Source organism: Macroventuria anomochaeta, assembly GCF_010093625.1.
Source record: "Macroventuria anomochaeta strain CBS 525.71 unplaced genomic scaffold BU25scaffold_9, whole genome shotgun sequence".
Classification (NCBI taxonomy): domain Eukaryota; kingdom Fungi; phylum Ascomycota; class Dothideomycetes; order Pleosporales; family Didymellaceae; genus Macroventuria; species Macroventuria anomochaeta.
In genome coordinates, this window is record NW_022985370.1 from 392,127 (window position 1) to 418,659 (window position 26,533).

At 52.0% G+C, this 26,533-nt stretch overlaps 11 protein-coding genes across 11 annotated transcripts; 9 read left to right on the plus strand and 2 right to left on the minus strand.

Moving 5' to 3' along the window:
• Nucleotides 1-185: 185 nt before the first annotated feature.
• On the plus strand, nucleotides 186-2,051 carry BU25DRAFT_336648 (uncharacterized protein; the record flags this gene model as incomplete). Its single annotated transcript, XM_033702645.1, has 2 exons — nucleotides 186-976; nucleotides 1,052-2,051. 2 exons carry the CDS (start codon nucleotides 186-188, stop codon nucleotides 2,049-2,051), a joined length of 1,791 nt encoding a protein of 596 aa, XP_033563847.1.
• A 163-nt stretch (nucleotides 2,052-2,214) lies between these two features.
• BU25DRAFT_271270 (uncharacterized protein) lies at nucleotides 2,215-4,113 on the plus strand. The gene has a single exon (XM_033701825.1). It carries the CDS (start codon nucleotides 2,378-2,380, stop codon nucleotides 3,635-3,637), a length of 1,260 nt encoding a protein of 419 aa, XP_033563848.1. The 5' UTR covers nucleotides 2,215-2,377; the 3' UTR covers nucleotides 3,638-4,113.
• On the plus strand, nucleotides 3,653-4,039 carry BU25DRAFT_304158 (uncharacterized protein; the record flags this gene model as incomplete). Its single annotated transcript, XM_033702037.1, has 1 exon — nucleotides 3,653-4,039. A coding segment is annotated over one exon (387 nt), but the record flags the coding sequence as incomplete, so codon positions are not given.
• A 475-nt stretch (nucleotides 4,114-4,588) lies between the features above and the next one.
• BU25DRAFT_456732 (uncharacterized protein) lies at nucleotides 4,589-5,410 on the plus strand (the record flags this gene model as incomplete). The annotated part of the gene is made up of 1 exon (XM_033710060.1): nucleotides 4,589-5,410. The coding sequence occupies one exon, from the start codon at nucleotides 4,589-4,591 to the stop codon at nucleotides 5,408-5,410; it is 822 nt and encodes a 273-aa protein (XP_033563850.1).
• A 1,006-nt stretch (nucleotides 5,411-6,416) lies between these two features.
• Nucleotides 6,417-6,949, plus strand: BU25DRAFT_419942 (uncharacterized protein; the record flags this gene model as incomplete). The annotated part of the gene is made up of 2 exons (XM_033707969.1): nucleotides 6,417-6,644; nucleotides 6,722-6,949. The coding sequence occupies 2 exons, from the start codon at nucleotides 6,417-6,419 to the stop codon at nucleotides 6,947-6,949; spliced, it is 456 nt and encodes a 151-aa protein (XP_033563851.1).
• A 132-nt stretch (nucleotides 6,950-7,081) lies between these two features.
• On the plus strand, nucleotides 7,082-9,195 carry BU25DRAFT_271273 (MFS transporter). The gene is made up of 3 exons (XM_033701826.1): nucleotides 7,082-7,593; nucleotides 7,648-8,728; nucleotides 8,784-9,195. Exons 1-3 carry the CDS (start codon nucleotides 7,471-7,473, stop codon nucleotides 9,035-9,037), a joined length of 1,458 nt encoding a protein of 485 aa, XP_033563852.1. The 5' UTR covers nucleotides 7,082-7,470; the 3' UTR covers nucleotides 9,038-9,195.
• Nucleotides 9,196-10,906: 1,711 nt separating this feature from the next.
• Nucleotides 10,907-13,543, minus strand: BU25DRAFT_447097 (TRP-domain-containing protein; the record flags this gene model as incomplete). The annotated part of the gene is made up of 2 exons (XM_033709528.1): nucleotides 10,907-13,127; nucleotides 13,173-13,543. The coding sequence occupies 2 exons, from the start codon at nucleotides 13,541-13,543 to the stop codon at nucleotides 10,907-10,909; spliced, it is 2,592 nt and encodes an 863-aa protein (XP_033563853.1).
• Nucleotides 13,544-16,022: 2,479 nt separating this feature from the next.
• BU25DRAFT_321993 (uncharacterized protein) lies at nucleotides 16,023-17,171 on the plus strand (the record flags this gene model as incomplete). The annotated part of the gene is made up of 1 exon (XM_033702253.1): nucleotides 16,023-17,171. A coding segment is annotated over one exon (1,149 nt), but the record flags the coding sequence as incomplete, so codon positions are not given.
• A 2,872-nt stretch (nucleotides 17,172-20,043) lies between these two features.
• On the plus strand, nucleotides 20,044-21,174 carry BU25DRAFT_271436 (uncharacterized protein). Its single transcript, XM_033701828.1, has 4 exons — nucleotides 20,044-20,296; nucleotides 20,350-20,484; nucleotides 20,536-20,737; nucleotides 20,833-21,174. Exons 2-4 carry the CDS (start codon nucleotides 20,404-20,406, stop codon nucleotides 20,994-20,996), a joined length of 447 nt encoding a protein of 148 aa, XP_033563855.1. The 5' UTR covers nucleotides 20,044-20,296; nucleotides 20,350-20,403; the 3' UTR covers nucleotides 20,997-21,174.
• A 2,581-nt stretch (nucleotides 21,175-23,755) lies between these two features.
• BU25DRAFT_438655 (uncharacterized protein) lies at nucleotides 23,756-25,161 on the minus strand. Its single transcript, XM_033709073.1, has 4 exons — nucleotides 24,696-25,161; nucleotides 24,486-24,638; nucleotides 24,361-24,429; nucleotides 23,756-24,307 (listed from the first exon to the last, which is right to left on the minus strand). Exons 1-4 carry the CDS (start codon nucleotides 24,841-24,843, stop codon nucleotides 23,988-23,990), a joined length of 690 nt encoding a protein of 229 aa, XP_033563856.1. The 5' UTR covers nucleotides 24,844-25,161; the 3' UTR covers nucleotides 23,756-23,987.
• On the plus strand, nucleotides 25,092-26,504 carry BU25DRAFT_408937 (short-chain dehydrogenase/reductase family protein-like protein). The gene has a single exon (XM_033705940.1). It carries the CDS (start codon nucleotides 25,356-25,358, stop codon nucleotides 26,358-26,360), a length of 1,005 nt encoding a protein of 334 aa, XP_033563857.1. The 5' UTR covers nucleotides 25,092-25,355; the 3' UTR covers nucleotides 26,361-26,504.
• The last annotated feature ends 29 nt before the right edge of the window (nucleotides 26,505-26,533 follow it).

The following is a 26,533-nucleotide window of genomic DNA, read 5'->3' on the forward strand; positions in this document are numbered from 1 at the left end:
CAAAACCGTACGAAAGACGCAGTGAGGATGACATTGCGTCTCGACCAACTGAAAGGCTCTGGGGTGGAGAGCAGCGAGGTTACAAGAATGCTCACAATGGCGGACACTCTTCCGGTGTCCCTCCCCCCTATGCGGCCACAGGCTCAAACTTCGACACCATTACTCCGGCTGACTCGAGGTCTTTGATGGGACACAGATCATCAGTTGCTTCGACTTCTGGAACACTCGGGTCTGAGTCTTATCGTTACGATCCGCTCGAACCAAGGCAGTTTCGATTGGTAAAGATCCTTCCGGAAACGATGACAAACATTAGGTGTGAGATCGTTACGCAGCCACTCGACACTCAGTATGATTATACGGCGATTTCCTATGCTTGGGGTGATGCAGACGACAAGACTGAGATCACGCTCGAAGAAGATGTGCTTGACGAACAACGCAATGTCACCCGACAGAGAGTTACCGTCCGTGTCACAGTGAGTCTGCACGGCGCACTGGCTGCTTTACGACAGCCGGACGAAGATGTCTTCGTTTGGGTGGATTCATTAAGTATCGATCAGCAGAATAAGGACGAGCTTTCTCGACAAGTTCAGCTGATGTCTCACATATATGGTAAAGCCACTTCGGTGGCAATTTGGCTTGGTCCCGAGCGCGACGACAGCAGCATAGCCTTGCAACTGATGGAAGAGTTGGCCAGGCTTGCGGACTCACGAGGAAGCGTCTATCGCCGAATTTCAGATGAAAAGAGGCGTAAGCACTTCTCTGCCCTAGTCTCACTTTTCGAGAGGGAGTATTGGAACAGACTCTGGGTCGTCCAAGAGGTCTTTATCCCGGATCCGACGAAAATCAACGTGTACTGCGGCCATTCTGTCCTTCCCTGGAGCTATTACAGAGCAGCTTCGAATGCACTTCGCGACCACAAACGCGACATTGATTACTATTTTCCTGGAACTCAAGATCACAGCAAGGGACAAAGAGTGTCTCAGCAGCAGTACAGTTTCGCTCAAGTGCTCGCATACCAAGGACCGGGTAGCCTTCTGGATGGATCTTTGAGGGATCTTGTGGAGCAGCCGCTCCTGGAAGTTATGCGTTCGTGCCGCGGCAAGTTGACAGCGAATCCTCTGGACAAAGTATATGGGATCCTTGGCCTTCTTTCCGAAAGAGTCCGTAGAGATTTCCCAGTCAACTACAGGCTGTCAGTCAAAAGACTATATCTCGATGTGGTGGATCACATACTCTCTACAACTAAGCGTCTGGATGTCCTTTGCGAATCCATCCACTTCCCGCTGCACGTTGGATCCGCAGGTCTGCCTAGCTGGTGCCCAGATTGGTCACACATGCCTGCAACCAAGTCTCTCCAGACTGCGGCCAAATTCTCTGCGTCGGGATCGCGTAATGACAAGCCGAGGCTCTTTGACCAAAAACGAAAGTTGGAAATCTCTGCTATCAAGTTAGACACTATCGGAGTTCATGGAGTGGCAGTGGGGACTTTGACCACGTCCGCAGATTACCTGATGGCTTTCCTCAACTGGCGCGCCATCATGCTCGACACCATTAAGCCACAAGGGAAAAACCACTATTATCGTTTGTTGGATGTTTTCAGCAGAACCCTATGTCTGAACCAAGTACCCTCTCTCCCAGGCCGGTCACAGAATTGGTCGGATGTTTGTCATCATGTGTTCGCATCCTTCCTGAAGGATCGTCTGTCAGGACTTCCTTTGACCCAAGAGCTCAAAAATTACGCTGACGCGTCTGATGTCTTGCAGCCAGGACAAAGGCGACAGATTCTACAAGCCTTTGGCACACATATGATGGGGCGTTCTTTCTGCGTCACCGAAAAGAGACAATACATCGGTATGGGCTCAGGGTTCATGGATGTGGACGACGTGATCGTGGTGCCGCTTGGCTGCAACACGCCAATCATTCTCCGACCCGAGGGGTTAAATGAGTATCGCTACGTCGGCGACATTTATATCCATGGTTACATGCATGGCGAAGCCATTCAACAGCTGGACGCGGGTCAGAGAACATTGCAAAAATACGTCCTTCACTGAGCACCGTCGTCCAGCACGGCTAGCTGTCACACTGCGTGAAGGAGATATGGAATATATATTTTTGTTGCAAAGACCGTTGATTCGAGCGACGAGAAGCTTTACCCCGCTACTTAGTTTCCTCGTGTGACTTCAACCAATACTCGATGATGGAAATGTGCACGAGTGACTAATAGAGTCACTGCCTCGCTTAGTGCAACGAACTAGACTGACGGTGGGCTTCAGCCTCGCACGCACAACGTGTCCATTACCTCGTACCCTCACCTATCCAGCATCTCAAAGGTGACATTTGTGGGTACCCCGTTAGGCAAGACATTCTTTGGCGCCTCATGTCTCGGTCAAGCCTACCTTTTACATCTCCATCTGCCCCATGCGAGCTAGTTGAACTGCACGATGAGCACGCTGAACAAGTGGCGCAAGAATGGAGGAAAGTGTCGGCTCTCCCAGCGAAACACCGGATTCTGACGGGAGACGAAGAGGAGGTGGAAGGCCTTGAGGACTGTTCTCCCAAATATACCTTTGTAGCGCGCGAGCGCTTCGCTGCATTGAGACGAGAAACAAGCAAAGCAGCAGAGAAGCAAGTCGCACGAGACAAAAGGAATGAAGATACAAGCACACCGCTTCTCTTCGCCCCGTCGCAGCGTATGCATCATGAGCTTGTCGAGAAAAAGCCGTTCAGCCCTCATAGAGAACAAGTGGATTGCGGTGCTTCTTCTCCCTGTTTGTTTCCCTGGGAGTATCCAAAAGATTGTCCCAAGCTACATGACACATCCTACAGTGTGGAAACGAGCACGGAAGTAAATCAATGGTCTCCGTCTGGTTCAAAACAGGATATTCTGCAGCGAAGCTGCTCTCAGTTTCGTTGCGTCTCTGCTGCAGAAGTAGAGAAACAAAGCCTTGAAAGATTGCGCAGGGAATTTACCGAAGAACCTATGCAACAGAGTCGGTTCAACCATTTTGTTGAGAAGCTACCGAGATCTCTCATCCCCCGTTGGAAGCAGGAGGGAGATGTTGCCGCAGCTACTCAGACAAAGACCGGTCACGTGAACGAGTCTACACAAAATGGATCAGAATATTTGATGTACCAGGGCGGACAGCACAATTCCAACGAAAGACCACCTGGTCCTCCTGGCGTCATGCATCTGCCTGATTACGAGCCCACACACACAGTCCAGGAGAGCCTGTCTGGCTCCGAGCAAGATAGCTCTCGAAGAGACCGACTAGATCTCCTTGGTACTCAGCGTGCCTCTACTGCAAAAGAACTGCACTGCAACTTCCGCAACTCGCGCAACGGGGACAAAAGAGAGGCAGCCAGAGGGACGGAACCAGGAATAGGATATCCGACTTCTATAACACAGATTGCGCGCTGGATGTTTGGAGAGTCAAGACCTAGACCATTCCTACCTCGCGCCAAGCAAGAGACCCATGCTGCTATAGCTGAGGCGGCATTCACCTCAGACCATGTCTTGAAACCAATCGGTATGCACTCTGACGATTCCAGGCAAGATTATGCGTCTCACAGGGCGAGAAACAGGCATGCCATCGGTTTACGACAAAGCGGTTTGGGCGGACGAGATCAGACTGCTTAATATTTTGCAGGTGCAGATGAAACTGTCCAATGCGGGCTACTCTATTGTTCTCTCAAGCACCCACCAAAATACATAGCGATATCCTATACGTGGGGAGATGTTTCTGACAAGCGCAACATTCTCATGCTGACGAAAAAATACAGTCTTTCACTAGGCAAAGAAGAGTACATATGTACTGCAGTGTCAGTCACTGCTACTTTGTATGACGCTCTAAACGCCCTCCGGAGCGATCAGGAAGATGTACTAGTTTGGATCGATGGCTTAAGTATCAACCAAGCTGATACAGACAAGAGAACGAGGCAGGTTCGTTTGATGACCGAAATCTACCGTAACGCAAGTAAAGTTGCTATATGGTTAGGGCCAGAAGCCGACAACAGCGACATAGCGTTGCATTTGTTGCAAGATCTGGCAATAGCAGGCAGTAAGGCCGACTTGGTGTCTGTATCTCAACATGTAGCCTCGACTATCCGCTCCAATGCCCAAGGTCCAGGTTTTCCTGCTTTGGTCTGTTTGTTCGAAAGAGACTATTGGGATCGTCTTTGGGCGGTGCAGGAGGTATTTAACGCAAGAGGGAACATTGATGTATACTGCGGAAGCGCTGTAGTGCCATGGAGCATTCTCCAATGCGCACCTTCACTTCTGTACAGCCAAAGGGCAGCGTTGGATTTCCACTTCCCAGCAACTGAGCATCAAAGCAGCAAGAGATATGGGTCGGTTCAGACGCTTTTGACTTACACTCAGGTGCTTACACACCGCGGACCAAACACCCTGTCACTCGACGGTACTGCTACAGATGTCTTCCTAGACGCGCTGCAGATGTGCAGAGAGAAGCTCTGCGCTGATGCACGAGACAAAGTCTTCGCTGTCCTGGGACTACTGCCCGGCCACGTAAGAGCTGAATTCGCTGGTCTTGACTAGACCTTGTCGGTACGAGAAGTATACGTACACACCATGAAGTACATCGTGTCAACAACAAATCGACTCGACATCATGTGCGACGCTATACATTTCCCGGCTCATACCAGTTTTGCGGGATTGTCGTCTTGGTGCCCAGACTGGTCCTACGTTCCTGAGTCTGTCCCTCTGCAGTACAGGCACAAATTCTCAGCCTCGGGAGACCCAGTGGCCAAATACACGTTCTTCCAGGACCAACGCAGGCTGGAGATATCGGGCATACATCTCGATATAGTGGATGTCCACGGGATAGCTGTCGGTACCCTCACCACCATCGCTGACTACCTCATGGCCTTTCTGCACTGGCTCGCATTGCTCCTCGACCACTTCCATCTTGAAGATGGCGACTCTACACACTCACTTCAGACAGCTTTCTGCCGAACCATATGTATGGAAAAGCTACCCACAGATTCAAGCCCGGAACGATGGGTCGGGACATGCTATCGCATCTTCACCACAATGATTCACGAGCAACTGCCACGAGTGGCCGTTGACGAAGGTCTGAAAGGATACGTGCAAGCGAATGTGTCAGAAGAAGATCGAAAGTTCTTCCGCGAACAGGTCTGTACCCGAATGATGGCACGATGCCTTTGCATCACGAAGCAGGGCTATATCGGTATAGGCTCTGGGTACATGGTCGCTGGTGATCTCGTAGTGGTGCCACTCGGCTGCGCGACGCCTGTGCTACTTCGTCCAGAAGGTCGTTGCGGCGAGTATCGATTTGTAGGCGACGTCTATGTTGACAAATTTATGCATGGAGAAGTGATGCAGATGTGGAAGGAGGGGAAGGCACAGCTTCGCAAGTACGTCTTACACTGAAAGCGTCGAGCACCACAGCACCGACTCGACCGCCTTCCAGCTTTTTTTTGACCGGAGTACTCCAGCATTTTGCGTGAGGTGTTCCTCTTGGGAATTCCGGCTGTTCCGTGCGGACAATGTACTCCCGCTGCCGTCCGGGTACTTTTCCGGAAGATGTTTCGCGATGTAAATATATGGAGACAGCTGCCTCTTGTCGACTCTTGTCCTCGTTCTCGTTTCCTTGCGGCTCTTGCTTCGTCTACGTACTGTATCGACCAAACTTCGACGTGTTGCCAACCATCGTGTCACGAGATCTGATACACATTATTGATCGGCGAAAGCACGCGAGTTCGCCCGGAGCGCTGGTCAACCGTCGACCGTTTGACTTCCCCAAAGCCAATCTACCCCATGGGGATGCACGTGCGTTGCTGTCGATGAACCGTCCGTGTGGTTGATGGTTTGTTGATGGGCACCTTCTCCACGAGGTCGCCAAGCGTTCACGGGCCTCGAAACCCACAAACAATCATCGCGTTATCCTCCCTACTCCGACTGTTTTTCGACACACGTGAACAACAACGACTCCGCCGCCAACAATTCGATCAAACAGCCGCCTGAGGATGCACTACTCAACCACTACTGGGCAGCTACCGTCGATGTGGAGGCGCGCATTCCGGTTGTACTGATTTCCAGCTGTTCGGGAAAGCGCCCGGACAGCACAACTCCGTGGACTTGACCTTGAGACAAGGTACTCTTGCCGTAATCTGTGAGTCGTCTCCCGAAATCCCCCGTGGGGCAGGCACTTGGTGTTGCATTCCGCTGATGGCCAAGAGCGAAACTCGACTTGGCGGAGCTGTGATAGGCTGCACAGCTCGTCAAGGAACCTGGCTCCATTCAGTCCTCAACATGGACTCGAGACGAAGCTCGCACGCTAGAAAGTTCTAAGCCCTCTCTGGTTTAAGTCGCACGAGACGCACGCTTCACACGAGCGTCATGTCTCGCATGCAGCACGCCCGGTCGCTTCCCCGCAATGAAGCCCCGTTTAAACCTTGGGGAAGTCTGGGCCCTCCTTGGCCTAGCACGAAATGCAATGCCCGTGTGCCATCCTCGGCAGACAGAACCACGACCTTGCCCGTCTCCAAGAAACTTGTGGCTTGCCATGACCAGTTGGTGTCTCTTCGATGGTGACAAGAGCGCAAAGCGTCAGGCTGGTTTCTGGGCTCGTCACCGGACCTCGCAGCGAGTAATGCATCTGCCGGTGAGTGTGTCTCCAAATGCGATTTCTTGCTGTCTGGTGGGGTGGTGAAGGGCTTGGTATGCGATTTTCTTCCCCAGAGAAGTATCCCGCTGGCCACTCGCTATTTCACCGTTTGGTCGTTGAGATCAGCGCAGCAAGCTGAGGAATCGCAGAATCGAACTGCAACAACAAATCCGATCGATGTCAAAGGTGTAGGAAGACAACTGGAGGTCCGTTACTGGCACCAAGGCGTGTGGTGTTCGTATCATAGCAACTACCGGGGCTCTAGGAGAGAGCACAGTATCGGTGGTAGCAAAAGAGGTTAAGCCCAACATCGGACCAACGCTACAGAGAACCAGTAAACAGCACAAGCTATTGGGGGGCGGAAAGCTAGCAATGCCCAGCAATTCTCTGAGTGGACCGCTCCTCCGATTCAAACGCCTCTGAGAGTATTCCGCATGCAGGCCTGAGGCTGAGTCGGGTGAAGTTGCCATCGGAGTCTCCGCTGAACCCTAGCATACATGCACCAAAGGCCTCAGACTCCAAGGCGGCCGGGAGAAGCGTGCACAAGTGTCTTGGTATGCGTTTGAACGAGATCCCAGGATCAGTCGAGATTCTTCGGGCTGTTGCCAACCCGATATGGGAACTGATGTGTATCCCACATAGTGCGATGAGCGTTGGTGTTGTATAAAGATCTACTCCGCATCCCCAGGTTTTACTTCCCCAGATCATCAGTGAATTCTGAAGATTGATTGGTCCTCTCCGCATCTCCACATTACCCTAAAGACCTCGTGTTCCGAGATCGACATACTTCTCTTTACTTTCCTCCACCTGGACTCCAGTCACCATGTTTTCCTCTGAGAAGAAGGACAACGAGGTTGTCATGCTCGAGCAGCAGAGAACCAATGAAGAGTATCCAGAGAAGTCTGTACCGGCCATCGCGAAGGTCGATTACTCGGGTGCCTACGAGGTTTGTTCACATCTCTGGTCTTAATCGTGAACAGCTCTTACTAACTCCAACCAGAAAACCGACCCCAGAGAAATCGCTCTTGTAAAGAAGCTCGACCGATGGATCATGCCCATGTTGTGGTCCATGTACTGGCTTAACTACCTTGACCGCAACGCTATCGCTCTCGCTCGTCTCGATGACCTTGAGGAGGACCTCAACCTCACCAGCACACAGTACCAGACCTGTGTGTCCATCCTCTTCGTCGGTTACCTTCTGGGTCAGATCCCCTCCAACATGTTCCTCAACCGAACTCGTCCTTCTCGCTACATGGGTATTTGTATGATGCTCTGGGCTGTTGTCTCCGCCCTGACTGCTCTGGCCAAGGACTTCAAGGGTCTCCTGCTCACACGTTTCTTCTTAGGTGTCACTGAGGCTCCTTACTACCCTGGTGCTGTCTACCTTCTCTCGATGTTCTACAACCGTAAGGAGGTCGCCACTCGCATTGCTATCCTCTACACCGGTAACATCCTTGCCACTGCCTTCGCTGGTCTGATTGCAGCTGGTATCTTCCACGGTCTTGGTGACGTTGCTGGAATTTCAGGTTGGCAATGGCTCTTCATCCTCCAGGGTATCGTCACCTTCCTGCTTGCCATTGTTGGGTGCTTCCTCCTTCCCGACTTTCCCCACAACACCTGGTGGCTCACACAGGCTGAGCGCGATCTTGCTGTCTCTCGCATGGCTATCGACACTGTCGGCAAGAGTGAGGACACCTCTGTCTGGACCGGTTTCCGACAGGCCGCTAAGGACCCCATGGTCTGGGTCTTCGCTTTCATGGCACACATGCACTTGGCTGCCAATGGTTTCAAGAACTTCTTCCCCACTGTCGTCCAGACCCTTGGATTCAACACCACTATCACCCTCGTTCTTACCTGCCCTCCCTACCTTATCGCCGGTGCCGTCACCATCGCTGTCTCTTGGTCGTCCGGAAAGTTCAACGAGCGCACATGGCACATCACCATCTCCAAGATTGTCGCTACCATTGGTTTCCTCGTTGCATGCGCGCCCCTCGGTGTTGCAGGCCGCTATGTCGCCATGGTCATTTTTACCATTGGTACATACGGTGTCAATTCTCTCATCCTGGGTTGGTGCGGATCCAGTGAGTTTTCTCATTTACGCTGTATTTATGAACTACATGCTAACAAGCATCATAGCGTGCGGTCAGACCCCTGAGAAGAAGGCTGTCGCCATTGGTATCGTCACTACGATCATGAACGCCTCATTCATTTGGACCCCCTACCTGTGGCCCAAGTCCGACGCACCCCGCTACGTCATCGCGCTCTCGTCTTCCGCTGCCTTCTCCATCGCCACCTTCGCTACTGCTTGGGTCGCTAAGATCATCTTCATGCGCCGTAACAAGAAGCTCCGCGAGTCCGACAGCGAAACCCAGACCTTCTTTGTCTACTAAGCGCTTGCGAACTCCGATGCACTGTGTGCACGAGCTCATAGCGAACTGTTCACGAAGATGGATGGGATTGGATATGATTGATCTATGATTTATGAGAAAGACAATGAGGTGATAATAGAGCGCTGGGTCCTGTATAGAACGTGTCTGTTCATAAAGCATTTTCCATATGATAACTGTTTATACGCAAACACTGTGCCATCTTTGGATGATGGGGTGCTGACTGCCATCGAATCAAATTCTGTTATGCTCTAACTCTTCGACACTGAACGTTGTTGGTCACTTACACTCGCAAGCAGCTGTCTCTACGCTGTAGTGATGACGTGCGTTCACAACGCCAGTCGCGATGCCAATGTTGCTTGTCGCTGCTTCCATCGGACTTCGCGCCAGCATCGACATTGCCAACGCTCAGCCCCGCGCCTCCCTTCTCTCGTGTCATCCTCCCACGTCCTCAACACACAACACAACCACTTCCATCAGCCCAGCACCACGCACAGCACATCACCGATCACCACGCAAAACTCCCTCACATGCCCTATCATCGGCCCCGGCCCAAGTGTCAGCGGCGCAATCAGCGCACAGTCGAAACATGGTTCACAAATGCACCTGCAACCCAAGCCTCCACGCTCTGACCCCGCCGTGAATGTGGCTTCTGGGCAAAACTTGGGATAGCTTGGTGTTTTCCCGGCCGGAGGCGTCGAACTAGGAAATACGCTAGAAAACACATGGAAGATACGAGGAAGCTGACCATGAGCGGGCGGCAGATTATGAACCAACCAAAGCAGAGTATTGCGCTCCGACATTCACTGGTAGTCGTAGTCATTTTTGATGCTGTCTAATTCACTAAACCCCGACATGCGCTTGAAGCGTGTTGCAATACGCTTCAGTGGGTATCAATCTAGCCAGGCTTGGATGTCATTGCATGTATCGCACCTCACTGTTAGATGCCTTTGGGTGTCACTCCTTCCTCGTGAGTTGCTAACGACTCACGTGTGTCTGCCAAAACTTCACGTGTGAGTTTTCTTGTCACCTTTCCGTCCTGTCTTTATGCCCTTTGCTTCACTCCGCTAATCAAGCTATTCACAAGGTATGATACTTCTCGGCGTATCAGTTTATCACCCAACCGATTGTCTTCAGGTGATCCTGTTGAGCCACCGCCCATTACACCCACCTACATGTCGTCACCAAAAGTCAACCACCACCACCTCGAAACAAGCTTGTGGAGATTAACAGAGAAACCAAGCACCTTACACAGCATATGCAAAGATTTTTGCAAAATGCTAAGACCTCACAAGGTGAAAAACAAGTCATAAGCTCGCATCGAGCACTCTCCTTGATACCGGAGAACATAGGTGTGTAATCAGCTTTTCCTACTACTCGAGAGTTAGTAGGGCCGTGCCCAGATTCAGAGGCTGCTAACACGCTGGAGCTAGTGGGTATGTACGTATCTCTGAGGACGTGTGGGCGTGAAGTCGCATAAGGCCCAGAAGTTTAGGTCAAGCTCAGGCGGCTCGTGCTGGTGCAATTGTTCATCTGAGCCACCTCACTAGCCCATTGAGATCAGTGACGCCAGACAACGTGTGTGTGCAAGAGTATTTCAAAGAGCATGGACCATGGAGGCCTTACATCTCATAAGCCTGCAAACGAACGTTGTCAATGTTATTGCTATACATACTTGCTGTGTATCTATCTTGATATGACTGCTCGCACCATTTTCCCATAACTATCATATCGTGAAGCAAATGCTAACAAATAACATGCTGGAACCCATTCGTAATGTCAAACAAGCTTGTATCGGCCCTCCCAAAGAACGATCTTGGTCTGTCTCGAAGGTTGAAAGATGAGAATTGACACTGTGCTTTGTCGCACTCGTCAATCGGACTCAAAACGTTGCTGTTGTAGATCATCACAGCTATCGGTCCCCGTGTTGAGTCGATGCAGTATCCTGCTCGTTGGACGACTGTCAAAGTCAGGTGTACGAATGGTCGAGGTGCAAAAATCCTGCGAGCTCCAGCTGGCGCGGTGCAAACGAGCGCGCCGCGGAAGGCTCGAGAGAGACATCTGAGACTGAATGCTGGCGGTTCTAGGTAGAGGCAAGTCGATTGTATCATACAAATGACTTTCCGGCAACGACAGTTGAGGGGCGTATGGGTCAGTCTTGATCTCGTGCATGAAGACATAATCCTCGTCCTCGACCTTTGGTAGTCGCTTCACTTCGTTGACGTAAAAGTATGGACCGCTTTGCAATTCATGCTCGGAACGAGCCCGTGTGTGTCGCGGGCGTGGTATGTCGTGCGATCTAGACTCGACATGCTGGAGGTACCTGGTGCGCATGTGGTTCCACTGCTTCGGCCTAATCGTATTCTGATTACGCGTGATCGACATGTAGCTCGTGATGGCGCCGATGATGACCGCAACCAGCACCGCAATTGTCAAAAAGCCATGGATGACGATGATGATGATTCCAACGACTGTGGCTGGGATTCGTGGTAGGTCAAACCTCGTCATGAACGTCGCCGAAAGTGCAACGGTTACGACTTTGCTGAAGCCCAAAGAGTAGACGACAACAACATTGAGCCGTTGACCTTCGAATGGTCGCAGTTTTATAAGCCCTAGCAGGGCAACTACTTCCACGGCAAGTAAGCCAAAGACTTGGACCATGGGTTGACCAGCTGCTCCAGCCAGGAAACAAGCACGGATAAACTCATACAAAAGCCAGACAGTGAAGAACCACCATCTTGTTCGGCGGAACCTAGAAACGAGCCAGCCGAAGTTCTTCGTGAAGTCGCTGTCATGATGAACTGACTTGTCTTCAGCAAAGGTGCTGATCCTCCACCATGGAACCGAGCCGATGTACACCTTGTCTCCTGAGCGTGGTAAGTCGCTTTGGCGCGACAGTCGGCACCAAGGTAGGAACTTGAGAATCTTGATCTTTTCTAGGTTGATGCGGTCTGGCTCGGATATGTGATAGCTGTGCTTGTACTTGGAGATACAAGCCCAACATGCGATGCCACCGAGTCCTAGCAGGAATCCAAGGAGCACAATACAAGCAAGTACTGCAGGTCCGGCGGAAACGAGGAAGGAAAATTGCGAGATTGCGAGGAAAGTAATCGTGAAGAAGCCGATAAGCAGAGTTCGCAGGGCGGAGATTAATACATAGCCACCGAGGTGTCCACGGAAGTACGCACAGCAGTTATGCCTAATCAGCTTTAGGTGACATAACCCCTCGAGCAGAAGTTTGAAGGAGACGACGGCGAAGATTACGCTGGCAACCAAAATAAGGAACCAGATCAGGCCAGTTGTGAAGGCATTGACAGCTGGTATGCTTTGTTTGGCCAGGGTACCTGCGAAGCCAAAATGGTCGCCAGGTAATGGCACACCTGGCTTGATGGATCGGCCGTAGAACCTAAACGCAGTGCCCGTGTCGACAGAGGCTTCTATGTTAATGGTGTTGGCAAGTCGACTGGCTAGGATGCCGGTAACACTTCGCTGAACAAGGTCCTCGATTTCAAAAGCTTTGGAGGAAGCATATCGCTTGTAGATCTCGTGGATGTTGTACGCCGATTCTATGCTTGCGATAGTGCCACTGGTAGATGATTTGGCCGTGCCGACGAACCAGTTAATGACACTCTGCATCCGCTCAAGACTGATCATGCCACCAGCCCAAGCATAGTTGCTCCAGAAGGCAATTAAAACGGTTGGCCAGTTCACCGAAAGAGCTCCACTGTAGAAGATGTGATGCCATACAGCAAATACAACGAGTACAGAGCAAGAGTGTGCGTAGTGGTTGCGTGTACTTATTGTCGAGTCGTAGTATGCGACCGTGGCGAAGGAGGATAGCGCCGCGAAGATGGTAAATGCTGCAAGAGTGGATGACACAACCGCTCGGTGTTCGAAGGTATTGCCGTTCGTGATCTGCGCAGCGAAACAGCCGATCTCGGTTTGAGTGGAGTTAGAGAAAATTCTCAGTACAGACTCGCCTTCGAAATCAGGAATCGTCAAAGCGAGGTCGGGTATGCCGGAAACATCCATTGGGCTGACTGGTATGAACCCGGCCGCTTCGATAGGAACTCCGGCTTGCAGTGGACATGCGCTTTTGCGATTAGCGATCATCGGTACAGATTAAAATTTTGCATACCTCCAAATGTTGGCATTGCAGGGATTGAAGGTCAGCTCGAAGCGACTCTCGCCGTAGGCATAAACACCAAGAAACATCATGATATCCTCTTTCGCCAGGTCTGTGTATCCGCCAAGATGAAACGCGACAGTCATGTTATCTTTATAATAGGCAGCCTCGAAACGAGTGACATTGATGAGACTGCTGCCACCCAGACAGTCGCCATAGTCTGCAGTGAACAAGGCAGGCTGTCTGTCGTCTCTGACAAGCAGCCTCTCTCCATCGATTGTTGCTGGAACATAGCGAAGGTCTGTCGCAGCGATAGCATTGGAAAGGAGAGACAGTGCGAGGTAGGCTGCAGTTGATAGTCTAGCCGTCGTTTTGATAGTCATATCGTCAAATCATCCATCGATGGAGGGTGTTGCGCAATCGACGTGACGTAGAAACGAGTGTCGCAAGACAAGCAAGAGAGGCATTGTGAGTTGTAAACAACAAGCCTGCTCAGAGGTAAGAGCATATTGGAATCTCGAGAAGTAGGATCGAACGCACCGTGGGAGGAAGTTATGATGTAGCGTCACTAGCGCGACCCACGGCTGTCGCTGCCTGTTCCTGCATAAATACGAGCATGTCAACCTCAATGCTCAAACGTCTTGACATCTCGAAGAATCCGGAAAGTAGCGTTAATTCGGTTGATGCTTGTCGTGGGCATAAACGACGTCGGTTTCGTTAAACTATCCTCGACGGATGCATAGCATCGAAGAGGTAGTTGTGATTGTGAAAACTTGGCGCAACACTTGTCGCTACGCGGCATACTCACTCCAAGAGGGTTTCCCTTCAGACTTGAGGAATTCGACCTGGGAGACGCTTACAACTTACAAGCAAAGGCTAGGCGATCTTTCTTCTGCGTAAGCAGAGGTGCAGTCAGATCCCATCAAGCTCGAAATCAACCATGCTGAAGCAGAGAGGCAAACTCAGTGTGCTGTGTTCCGTGTCTATTGTTGCACAAGTTTCTACTGACAATCGCGCTGGACGATCGCGTGGTCTGGAAGGTGCAACAGCGCGCCAACATCTTCACTACTCGCGCGCATGGTGACCCCACGGAGGTCCGGTGAGTCGCGCTGTCGACCAATCAGTCTTGATCGAAGGCCAACAGTACAGCGACTAATGCTGCATCTTTCGAGTGGACTGCTGCGGTGTAGCGGTGGTGTGGAGAATGTAAGCGTCGTTGTTCATCGAGACAGTTGTCATGTTGCTTTCTCGTCACGGTTTCCTTGTCTCTAGGGTTTGATTACCGGGAATCGACCTCTGTTGGGTCAAGTCGCCCAGTGAACGCTCATAGTACCCAACAAGGACAGCTTGCTTCGGTATCAAGCACAAGTGCGTTCGGAACTCTAGCTCTAGTGGTTGTCTGAAAAGTATATGCAGCATAACAAGCCTACATGTTGTTGACGTCTTCCGGCTTGGAGGACCCGCAAGTGTATATCCGCCAGCTCGCCTTCTAGTGCCACACCTTTCTCAACATCGATCAAATATCGATCTGCGTGTTCTGGACAACTGCAGGTCGTCGCAACCCCAAGTTAAGTTTCGAACCCAATGTGGATCAAAAGTCTCCTTATCGATACTGACCTGTCATCTTGAAGCTTGTTGGCTATCTGTCAGGCACCACGGCAAGATCGTTGACACTGAGGCGGGCCGACGTTACACTCCTGGTGGATGTTGGCCGTGCTCGACCGAACGTCTGGGTAGCGTGGGCTTAGTGGAGAACGGCGGTTTCGCACATGCGACATTGAGAGAAGCCGGGAAATTAATGCGCCTGGTGCCTGACTTGCAGGTACTGAATGTCACCAAGAGACATCCTTTGCACGTCATGATGCACGCCTCAGAAAGCTGTACATGTCAAGCCTTGGGTAAAGACTACAACTCCAACGGCAAATCCATCACCGAAACCGTTCGCCAGTTGCAGGATTCTAGAGCCGCGAACATGATCGCTGTCAGCGTCATGATTTTCATGTTCCTGGACTGCCGGCAGCGGGGACACCATGTGAAGATCCGTTCTGGCTGGGGTTCGTGTTCAGCATCCTGCGAATGTCCAGTTGTTTAGTTTCCACAGACGCAAAAACATGCGGGTTTTACAAGCTTCTCGACAAATGATCGTGGTGTTTGAAAGCCCCGCAATCGTCTTGCAGCAGTGTTTGAAGAGCAGCCGCTCGCTTCTCGCGTGCGACGGTCGTGCCACTACGCGCCTTTAGTCAGGAACCAACATCTCTGGCCGTTTCGACCCTATCGATCTCGCACTCTTCCACTGTTCACAAGGAACAACGAATTATGCGCCGGACGCTGTATTTCCGATCCAAGGTTGAGCAGGCGGCAACGAACGTCACTGCAAAGCTTGGTGGTTGACAACGCAAAGTCATCCAAACCTCAACGAGTCATCGGATTGCAGCTCCCAGCCCCTGACAAAATTTGAATTCCGTCTCTAACAGCGCGCGGCTCGCCAGGGCTACGATCCGCACTCGGCAGAGATGCACCTAGGTGGATCTAGGAAACTCTGTCTGCTCAACTAAACTCAAAGCTGATGGTGCTCTCTCATGGCGGCCCTCACCACGCCTAGGGCTGCCTGCAGCGTGCTGAGCCAGAACGCTCACATATATCTACATAATGCGCCCTTTCAGGTAGGTGCTCTTCTTCGCTGTTCTGCACACCATTCGGCCTCTGGTACAGGAATACCATCCATTCATTCATTTTTTCAATCACACTCCTTGATCTTGAGTCCGAGACTCGATAGCCCTCTTTACAAACACCAAAAAAACACTCTTTTGCCGGTTCATTCCTACGATCTGAGATCTTGATACCCCTTGCTATAACGACATCATGCTCACCAACATCTTCGCTGTTACGGCGGCTATGGCCGCCACCGCCTCCGCCTTCGACTGCAGTGGCCACTACTTCAGCTTCTTCAACCGCGCTGGACCCATGTCCTACCAGCGTATCGACCCTGCTCTCTACCCTGGAGAGCAGAGCCCTCATCTTCACTCCTTCGACGGCGGCAATGCGCTCAGTACTTCTTCGAACTTCGATGGCCAAATGGGTTCGACTTGCACCACTGCCCGCATCAAGTCTGACAAGTCCTTGTACTGGCGCTCTACCCTCTTCTGGAACGGCAACAATACTGGCTTCTACCGTGTCCCCGAGAAAGCCGCCAAGATCTACTACAAGTCTGGCGACGGCTCTGCGTGGGCCAACGTCACTGAGTTCCCAGAGGACTTCAATATGATCGCTGGTGACCCACTCAAGCGCTCTGACGGCGACAACCCGGGCGGCATCCGCTGGGCCTGCCACCAGCCTGATGGCCGCGATGATAAGATATTCACCAACAATTTCCCTACTGGTTTCCAGTCCTGCAACTACGGTTTCGCCACCGAGGTCACCTTCCCCTCGTGCTGGAACGGCCAGAAGCTCAACCCCAGCGACCCCAGCGCTCACATGGCTTACCCTACCAACGGTGGCGTTGGTCTCGAGAACTGCCCTACTACTCACCGCGCTGCTCGTTTCCCCACCATCTTCATTGAGTTCTGGTACGACATTTCCTCGTTCGACGGCCAGTACAGCTCCAGCTCTTCTCCCTGGATTCTGTCCAACGGTGATCCCACCGGATACAGCATGCACGCCGACTTCCTCAACGGTTGGGAGAAGGGCGTCCTCGCTAAGGCCACTGGCGAGACTGGTGGTTGCAACTGCGGTTGCAGTTGCGGCAACGACGAGATGAAGCAGTGCTTCGGTACTGACAACGTCAACGATGACGGCGACTCCAACTTCAAGCAATGCTCTGCTTCCCCTAGCGACGCGACCACTAGGTACGACAAGCTCCCTGGCTGCAACCCCATCCAGTCTGGCCCTGCTCGCGCTACTGTTGCTTCCGGTACTGGCTGCGATGCAACTCAAGCTGCCTCTCCCGTCGCAAGTGCTACCAGCGCTGCTACCTCTAAGGCTTCCTATGCTGCTTCGGACGTAGCATCTACTGTCTCCTTGGCTTACTCCGACGCTTTCTCCACCACCGTTGTCCGCAGCAGCAGTGCCGCTGCTAGCATCAGCCTCGCCAGCAAGCTCTACGCTGGCGATGACTACGCAGTCCCAACTCCCGCCGCCAGCAGCACCACTGCCGCCCCCTACCCCTACCCCAGCGGCAACTCCACCATCGCTCCTACCGCCACCGGCCGCTACTCCTCCTACCCCGTCGGTGCGAGCAGCAAGCCTCACGGTCACAACCACAGCAAGTTCCACTCTTCCAAATCTAGCGCTGTGCCCGCCGGCAACACTATTTACCCCGCGACTCCTTCTAACACCTCTGACAATGAAAATGATGCTGTGGAGGCAGCCTGCAAGTCCCAGGCCCGTGTCACCGTCACATACACACCTACTGTCTACGTGACTGCTCAATCTGCTGCTGTCAACAGCACCCCGACTGTCACGCTGACCAGCACTGTTACCGTGCCGTCGACGCTGAGGGCTACTGCCAGCGGATACAAGTACTAGAGGCTAGTATGATGGTGGTGTATTAGATCATGATCTTAGACCTGGGTGGTGCGTGTGCATACCATTCGTTACATTCGCTTGGAAATATATGGAGAAGAATTGGAGGAAAAGATGTTAAAGTTCTTGTATATACCTTGAATCCAAACTTGAAGTCTGAAGACAATAATCTCACCTAAATGTCCATCGTCTGCCTCACTTCTCTTCTTGCTTGTTGCGAGGGAGGCAATTTACAACGAAAAAGATTGACTTTTAACGAAGCACTATGCTTCCAGTAGCCGTGTTGAACATGATGTCAATAGTGTTGTTAGGTTAGGTTGCAAAAAGGTTGAAGATTTCAGCATCGGGAAGTCAGACATGCAGGCTCGTGCCTATAACGTGTGCATGCTTAGAGGAGGTACAGTATGTTTTTGTTGTTACGCTCAGATACTGGCGAATACTCGTCCTCGTAAGTGGTAGCCTCATCGGCACATAGTGAGTCGTAGAGTAATCGCGTTGTCAGGTGTGAGGGTTGAGCTCGGCATGTGAAAGTAGACGGCAATACAATAGCAATGCATGTCTCTTTGCTGGGCCTCGGAGGGACGAGTTGATGGAGGATCGATTAGAGAATTAAACGTCGTTCGACTACAAAGTCGAGATATTCCTTCTTCTGTGCCATATCCCCGCGCCTAGAGTCCGTGGACCACTTTCAATGTGGAGACTGCACTTCAAGACGTATACTTCCATCACAAACATCGCAAAACTCTGTAAATGCACAACAACTATAACGGCGAAGCCAAAATGGAACATGGCTCGAACAATATCTCCACAATCGACTGATTGAACGATGTGGACCTTTTGATGAACGAGCGAACGCTAGTTGCTTTTGACGATGGCGTTGACGCCTGCCGAGCTTGAAGACGGTAGTAGGTTTCGAAGGAGCGGCTCGCAAGTAAGAGAAGTCGCATAAGGTCGAGAGAGCATGAAGATCGCGTGAGATCCGCACGCCCAATATACTTTGCAATTATCTGCATAGTGTTTTTGCGTCCTTCATCGCGTGCAACTGTGGTACAAGGTGTCACCTACCTGGTAGAGCCGCCCCACACGCTTGAGCAATCGCTGAGCAAACGTCTTGCTATTTGAGGATACATTTCTGGAGTGTTCCGCGACCCCACAATCTGGTCACGATCAAGATGTTGCAGAATCGGAGGCGCGTGGAATGCAGCCAGTTGAACCCGTAGAGTTGGGTGTGCGACAATGCTGGGGAACCTCAGCTCTCGATAGTGCAGGACTGGCGGTCCCGATGCGTCCTTTCGCGCATGGATGGCTTCAAGATCTTTCAATAGTTGGACAAATATTCCAAAAGTAAAGACGCTGAAGTTTAAGGCTGACGCTTTGCCGTTTGGAGTGACATGTACTGATGGTGTGATGATGATGCAGTCATAAGCAGGCTCCCGTGCGCCTCCCTTATGCAGTGCAATGGGATCTTGCTTATGCACGCTGTAGGACCAGATTTGTAGGTCATCAGGAGTGGGGTTCGGATCGCGCGTGCTAAACTTGTGAGGCGATTGCGGGTGGCTGTCGTGAACGGTAGTTCAGGGCTCACGGGCCTAGCGTTCCCCTAAATTTGTGCTCCACGAGGCACGGCAAACTAAGAAGCATGCCACCAATCGAGGAACAGTAACAATAAGGAATGATGATATTGAGCGCCGCGGAAGATTCATTGACCGCAAATAAGGTAATAAGACCGGGATGTTGCCGCCAAGTGCGCCGCATACGAGATTTGGATGAGGTTTATGCAGGATGTCGCACCAAACGAAGCAAGGAATGCAGGTCGTTTCGCGCTGCAAACTCAAACGTCTGGAGTTCGCAAAAGAAAATAAAACATTCGTAGAAAGCAAAGACGTTGTTGCGCATCGGCCTTCTCTGGAGGCTTTTCGTGTTAGGGGTGCGCCCCAAGGATGGCCCTTGGACTTGCGGCACGTTAAAGGATCGGGCCGGGGGGTGCAATGTGTGTTTGTCCAAATCCCGGTGAGGCGGCTGATCTACCTGGTCACAGCCGGATGCACATACTGAATTCCCCGTCCTTGGACATCGATGGTGTAAATGCGGATCGTCTTCCTAGCTGCTCTGAACAGTCGCCATTTGCCGGACAAGCGAGAGGATGCAATGTCGCGAAGGCCTGAACAAGAGTACAACTACTCTATATTTGTGCTATACCTGTCGGTTCCAGTGCAGACGCTAGCATAAAAGCAAGCTCGATCGTCTATTGAGCAGTCAGGAAGGTAGCAAAGCCGAAGAGGACTGTGTCCGTGCTGAGGCGATCGAACAGGTGACATTGCTTAGAAGTCGAATCTGGAAGCTGTATCGAATCTGTATGCGAGCTCATGACCGGATCAATATGACACGAGATGCAACGTCTCGCATAAGAAACGTGGAACAACAATGAAGTCGTGGACTTGTCGTTCCCACCACCAAGTGTCCTGCCAATAACAACCACTCGGACACAACGCACAAGCATTTCAGCCACCGCCGATTCCGACCACCTCTGGCCCGAGCACTGCGAAGACCGTCATGTCACTCACATCAGCCCTCTGCAAAAGCAAAATCCTGCCAAGACTAGGCGGAAGCGGGAGGTCGACCGCTGTACCCTAAAATCTCTTGCTCCTCTGACTTCTCGTGGTTCCAGAATCTTACGGCCTTCCGTCGAACGGTGTTGCTCACCTAGGGTACTCATTCGAGCATGAGTATTCGGATAAACGCAACTGTCAACGAGGCCCGGGCCGCCGCAGGGCACAATAGGGAACAATGGGACCGGTTCTATGTGAGTCGCAGAGTGTTGTATCGAACCAGAGCGCGGGGCTGACGAGAGGAGTTCATAACGAAAGACGAAGCGAAGAAGCTCGCAGACGCACACGAACAATGGACAAGGTGGATCCTGATACCTGCGAATGAGAAGGAACAAATGCTGCAAAGGATCAATGGTCGGTTGCAAGCTGAGGGTATACCGCCAGTCGAAATGATCATCCTAAAGTGGCGAGTCTCGCAGCTCTTAAGAGACATTCAACGCAAATACAGTACGTTCGAACGCCCCCGCCTTTACATGCGTGCCATGGCGTACCAGCAGACGTACGTACTGCACTTGGAACACTCGCTAATGATCGATGCTTAGCTGAAGGTAGTATGACGAAAGGAATGCAGAGCTCATCATCCGGGTCGCCGATACAAGTCCAGATACGGTCGCCAGGTAGCAGCGTGCAGCAGTTGTTAAGCCCTCGACATTCGGAATATTCGCCAAGCGAGTCCCGCCCATATGACCCGATCCGGGATGTGTAACAGCCACAACCAGCATGTTGCCATCGCTTAATTCCGCGATTAGATTCGTATGCATTCGAAACGAGAAAGCGTTTGATCGGTTTTCATGGCGTTCGAAACAGATACCCTAGAGCGAGAGTTGGCAGAGAATACCAGATTGTGGAGCGTCTGCTGAAGGGCAATCGTTGGGCCCACAAGATGAGGTCGACATCTTTGAATATGCTCATATCCTGAAGAGGACGTGCATTATTAGCGACGGTTCGACAGAAGAAATATGCGTATCGGCGGACACTGATGGAGCACAACGCTTGTGAGTGCAGAAGTAAGGAACTTCGGCTACACAAGAGGGTCTAGGATCTGGCGTTATGCGGATCATATGGTACGTAGGCAGGACAGACCTCGGTCTTCATACACAACACTTGTAAAGTTGCACGGCTTCGCTCTCATGGTGTTTCGTTCGAGCTCCAAGAGCGTTGTTGACCATCTCCTCCAACTTGCTGCTCGCGGAAGTGTTATTTGTTGCTCGTGGTCGGTTGATCGAGCCAGTGCTTTTGCTCATAATTTTGCAGGCACCCTGACGATCCTGTTCTGACCAGTGACGATCCTGTTCTGACCAGTTGAGACGGACGGTCATATAGCAGGCCTTGGGTTGCTGCAAGGACGTGCATGTCTGAGCCTGGGTCGACTGACCTCCGAGCTCAGAGTGTTTCGCATGGCGTCAGCGCTCGGTAGTCGACTCTTCGAAGCAGAGATGCTTGAATGGATTGGCACACAGCTTTCGCGGATCGAGTGGTGGCTCATTGAGTTTTCGGGCTCAGCCTGATGGTTCACTAGTTTTCGGTGGTTATGGTGGTGTCTGAAGTTTCACCGTATAAGGATAAGGAGCCAGAAAGGGGCTTGGAGGAGAAATATCGTCTTCGTCGTCTTCGCAGTGTATGTGCCGATGCGAGGAGTAAGTCGAGTTAGATGAAGGAGACAGAAAGGTGAAAGAGCGGGACGACTTGACGTTCGCTGTCGCGACTCCCCGGTACCCTAGCTGTTAGTAAATAGCCTCATCCTAGCAAAGCAACCACGCTGGAGTCAGGAACACCTCCAACATCTCTTGCTGCTCCGGGTAGCATGTCCACGTCCAGTTTACGATCCTTTCTCTGACCGCCACTGCCCAGGTATATGGAGGTACACTGTAGGTGTGAAAGTTGACCACAGTGAAGGATAGGACAGCGCCACACTTACCTATCAGCTGCAGCTTGATAAACATGAACCCTACCCTTTGGACTCACTGCCATCCAACCTCTATCTTGATCAGACTGACATGCCCTGTTCAAGGAGTGCCTCGACGAATACTCAGCAGTCCAGCGCTTGAACTGCGACCAGGAGGGCAGGACTGACCGTGAAAGTAGCAACCTTCAAACGCAAGCATGATACTGCGCCGGACTGGCGCGTCCATATCTGAACACTCTGATGCACCTCGGCGCGTTTTGTCACGCATCACAGATGCAGTGCCGTGCTACGGTCGACACTGCAAGGGATGGATCAGTGGATCAGGACCACTGGTCACACAAATCCATACCCACCCGCCTGGGAGACGTTGCACCCTATCAGCACCCGCTTGACGCTCCGAAGTCATCCTTCGAGCTGGAGTCTGTCGCTGCACTACATGTACAAGCTCAAGAAGAGTCTACGAATTATGAACGCTGGGAACGGAGGGGTTGCGGAGTAGGCCTCGCAGAAATAAGCCTCACAACAAGGGCATCGTATCTGACAGGAAAGCAAGAGCAAGAAGAAAGCATGCGCGGCTGACAGCTCAACTTATATAGTGCTCCAGATCCTTCACCAAAGCCACGGCACGACCCTCGAGCAGCCCTGACCGTATCTTCGACAGGCCACCTAGCGGCCCTGTGCGCAGCACCGGACCATCTCCGCCGCCCACTACGTCCTTTCATACCCACATCGACCTCCAACGACTACCACAATCAGCAAGCACCGCTGCAGAGTTTATGAGCTCACGGCTACTTCCATACGACCCATGACACACTTGCGATGCCTGACATCGTGGCAACGTACGATATAATCCTACCACACAACCCTATCTCCGAGTCTTCTCGATACAGACGAACACGGACACCTTCTATGTATCAGAACGTGAGCTGGCTGACGCCGATGGGTTATGGTGAGAACAACGGAGACTCATCGTGGTCTCACTCAGATTGGCACCATACACAAAGCCTGCAACATGCAACATGCAACATGCGCTATGCAAGCTTCGATGGGCATGGCTCACTCGAGTGATACAGGTCCCAAAGCCATCCAACTACAACGCTGTGAAGCTTCCGTTGAGCACGCGGTCTCTGCAGTCTTGCAACAAGGGAAATATCGCGAATACCGCAAACAGTAAGAGATGTCAGGGTCGAAGGTCAAGTCCAATCTCTCGATCTACAGTTGTATGAAGGTCCCAGGATACTATTGACCGATACACCGTGCAATTGTACTCCACCGCGATTTCAGTCATGGTAGTTGTCAGAGAGGGCCATACCTCTTTCCTAAGACAGCTCGCGCCACATGTCAGGCAGGAGATTTCCTCTGTGGGCGTGCCAGACGTCGATACTAAAGACCCATGAGGACGAGGCAGAGGGACTGTCAAAGCGCCGGGTAAGACGTGAAGGCCTGGCCTGCTGTGCGACTCAGCACGCGACCTGTGTCACGATCTAATCTTAACCCTGATCCATAGCTCTTACAATGAAATCGTACCACACCATTTCTGGAGTGAAGAAAGCCTTTTGCATCGCAGTTGGACATTTGTGTCCTGGTATCATTGATGTATCATGACAAGCCGCGTAGCTATCCAAGCCTCTTCCTTTTCTCTAGCCTTGTTGTGCCAATCCACACCCAATGCTACTTTTGTTTCGTAACTCATATCAAAACGTCCTCAGTTCATACTTCTTCTCGTGCTTCTCCTCGTCCCTGATCTCTGCGCATCTCCTCCTCCTCCTCAAACATGTCTTCTCATATCAACTATGCAGTCATCCCAAATCCAGGCTCTATGCCTGCTTGCCTTAGCGCCTTCGCTTTCCGCGCGTCTGCGTCCTTCTTGTCTGCCTTCTGCTGTGCCGCCAACGACCTAACCTGCTCTACAGGCGCAAACTTAACGCCTCGGGGTGTGTCTTCGCGGTCGAGATCTACGGTCGCGCAAATTGTAACGTTCTCGCCTCTTATGGTCATGAGTCCGGGTAATTTGACGTCGTGTATCAGCCATGCGGGTTCTGTGAGGGAGGTATCGAAGTCGGGGTTGCGCGCTGCTATCCGCTCGTGGCACTCTGTGAGGACGAGGTTGGCTATGTCGTGTCAGTGTATGGATGAAGGAGAGTGGATACGGGAGGACGCATACCGAATTGGTCGTACGAGCGGAGGATACCGATGTATTCTTTCTCGTCGCGAAGAAGGACGTCTACTTTCTCTGTAGCTGTGTCAACCATGTGCTGTGGCTAGAGTGTCTTTGCTAGGTGTCCGTACTGTCTACCATGTCGAGGAGCATCGCCGAGGTCAGGAACGCTTGTGGTGGCAGGTCGACTGGAAGAGTTTGCTGTGGTCCAGTTGGCCGTCCTCCACCAAGGACAGGAGGGCCCGAGGGTGGTGGTCCACTGGTGCTGTATACGCCTCCATAGCCTGTTCGCGTGAGTTAGCACCATGTTCTGGTGTGCGCGTGCAGGCATTGAGTCCTACCGGGACCTGAAGACGGTTGCCCTGGGACTTCTCCACCATGTTCAGGTTGTGGAGAGTCCATAGAGCGCTGAAGCATGGCGTTGAAGTTCTGAGCCATGTTCGGAGGAGCACCGGCGGGGCCACCGTGGGGTTGGTTGGGGAAGGACATGGCGTGTTGATATATGTCGCCGTGCTTACGGTAAGTGTGAGGGGTCTTTAGCGGTTTCGGAAGGTTTGTGGAGGTGTTGCCAGCATGGCGAGGCCTGCGCGCGTTCTTGTTTGCCTTTACCTCTGATGCTCGTTGTGTAGTTGACGCAACTCGAAATCGCGGGTCGCGCTAAAATTGCTTGGCATGTTTGGAGACCTTCGTCACTTCCGCTTCGCATCCCTGCATCTTGGACACGAACAAGGGTGGGAAGCAATAATGGGGTTCCCAAGCACCACGCCTCTGTGCAGGCTTTCAAGCAATGGCACGTCTAGTCCGTTCCTCCAACGGACGAACTTTGAGCAAACGGACCAGCGCTTCGTGGGTCCAGGAGCTACATAAGTGACTTGTCTGCGAAGCAACTCAGGGTACACGTCTTATACTGATCATATGATTCGTATCTTTTTGCATCTGCTGCCCTCTCTCTCCTCTGGGCCCATCTCAAGCATCGATATCCGAAATCATACTGCGTAGCCATGGCCGCTCTCGTTCGAATGTTCAGAAACAAATGGATTACGCCATCGCAGCCCACGAGTGAAGACTACAGTGGCAGAAACATCGTTGTCACAGGAGCAACTTCGGGCATCGGAAAAGAAGCTGTATACAAGTTTGCTGTGCTGGGCGCCTCCAAAGTCATCATCGCCGCACGTGACTTGAAGAAGGGAGAGTCGACCAAAGCCGAACTCGCAAAGAGACTTGGTCGTGACGACCAGCTGGAGGTGTGGGAGCTTGACATGATGTCCTACGACAGCGTCGTCGCTTTTGCAGAACTTGCACGCGAGCTTGAGCATCTCGATGTTGCCATCTTGAATGCTGGTCTGCGGCGCTCATCCTATCATGCCGGCGAGCAGGGCTGGGAGGAGGATCTGCAGGTCAACACTCTTTCCAGCGTGCTCCTGGGTGTTCTCCTCCTGCCCAAGTTGAAGCAGTCGAAGCATTACACCGGCAAGACGCCCGTACTCGAATTCGTCAACTCCGGTCTCCACCAAAGCGCAGTTGTGCCCACCGAAGTACGACAACAACCGAGCATCCTCGAGTACTACAACACACGCGAACACTTCAGGGAGGGCAGCCAGTACAAGTACAGCAAGGTGTTCCTTATGTATGCCACAAACAAGCTCGCCAGTGAGATATCCTCTGCAGACGCCATCATCACGTCCATCAGTCCTGGATTCGTCCATAGCAATCTGGGACGCGATCACTACTTCCCTGGCGTCTACGTTTTGGCTGCTGTCATTATCTTCCTGATCATGAAGTCGCCATCACAAGGGGCGAACTTGATCCTGAGTGGAACAAGCCAAGGCGAAGCAGTTCATGGGAGGTTTTGGCAGGATGATAAGATCCAGCCAGTCCCACTTGCAGTTGCAGGTACTGAGATGAAGGAGCTGGGCTTGAGAGTCTGGGACGAGATTGTCGAGACGCTGAAGAAGGATGTACCAACTTTCTCGAAGGCTCTTGACGCGGCACGCTACAGGCGTTAGAAGAGCCAATGGTACTTTGTGAATGTATCCTTTGCAACGAGCATGTTCGTGTGCAAAGCTTTGGTGCTGAGTGACAGACAAGGCCCATTCGAGTGGATGGCCTGGAACAGCGCACAGACTTCAGCCATGACGTGTGAAGGTCGTATCAAGCTTCAGCTCGAATTAACAGCGCA

What these genes read in the sequence shown, in the direction of transcription:
- BU25DRAFT_271273 (XM_033701826.1), top strand. Translation starts at nt 7,471, where the DNA reads ATGTTTTCCTCTGAGAAGAAGGACAACGAGGTTGTCATGCTCGAGCAG. An exon ending in ATTACTCGGGTGCCTACGAG is followed by an intron (nt 7,594 to 7,647) that starts GTTTGTTCACAT and finishes AACTCCAACCAG; the next exon opens with AAAACCGACCCCAGAGAAAT. An exon ending in CCTGGGTTGGTGCGGATCCA is followed by an intron (nt 8,729 to 8,783) that starts GTGAGTTTTCTC and finishes CAAGCATCATAG; the next exon opens with CGTGCGGTCAGACCCCTGAG.
- BU25DRAFT_271436 (XM_033701828.1), top strand. Translation starts at nt 20,404, where the DNA reads ATGAGTATTCGGATAAACGCAACTGTCAACGAGGCCCGGGCCGCCGCA. An exon ending in AACAATGGGACCGGTTCTAT is followed by an intron (nt 20,485 to 20,535) that starts GTGAGTCGCAGA and finishes TGACGAGAGGAG; the next exon opens with TTCATAACGAAAGACGAAGC. An exon ending in AGACATTCAACGCAAATACA is followed by an intron (nt 20,738 to 20,832) that starts GTACGTTCGAAC and finishes ATCGATGCTTAG; the next exon opens with CTGAAGGTAGTATGACGAAA.
- BU25DRAFT_408937 (XM_033705940.1), top strand. Translation starts at nt 25,356, where the DNA reads ATGGCCGCTCTCGTTCGAATGTTCAGAAACAAATGGATTACGCCATCG.
- BU25DRAFT_438655 (XM_033709073.1), bottom strand. Translation starts at nt 24,843, where the DNA reads ATGTCCTTCCCCAACCAACCCCACGGTGGCCCCGCCGGTGCTCCTCCG. An exon ending in GCAACCGTCTTCAGGTCCCG is followed by an intron (nt 24,639 to 24,695) that starts GTAGGACTCAAT and finishes TCACGCGAACAG; the next exon opens with GCTATGGAGGCGTATACAGC. An exon ending in GCTCCTCGACATGGTAGACA is followed by an intron (nt 24,430 to 24,485) that starts GTACGGACACCT and finishes ACACAGCTACAG; the next exon opens with AGAAAGTAGACGTCCTTCTT.
- BU25DRAFT_271270 (XM_033701825.1), top strand. Translation starts at nt 2,378, where the DNA reads ATGTCTCGGTCAAGCCTACCTTTTACATCTCCATCTGCCCCATGCGAG.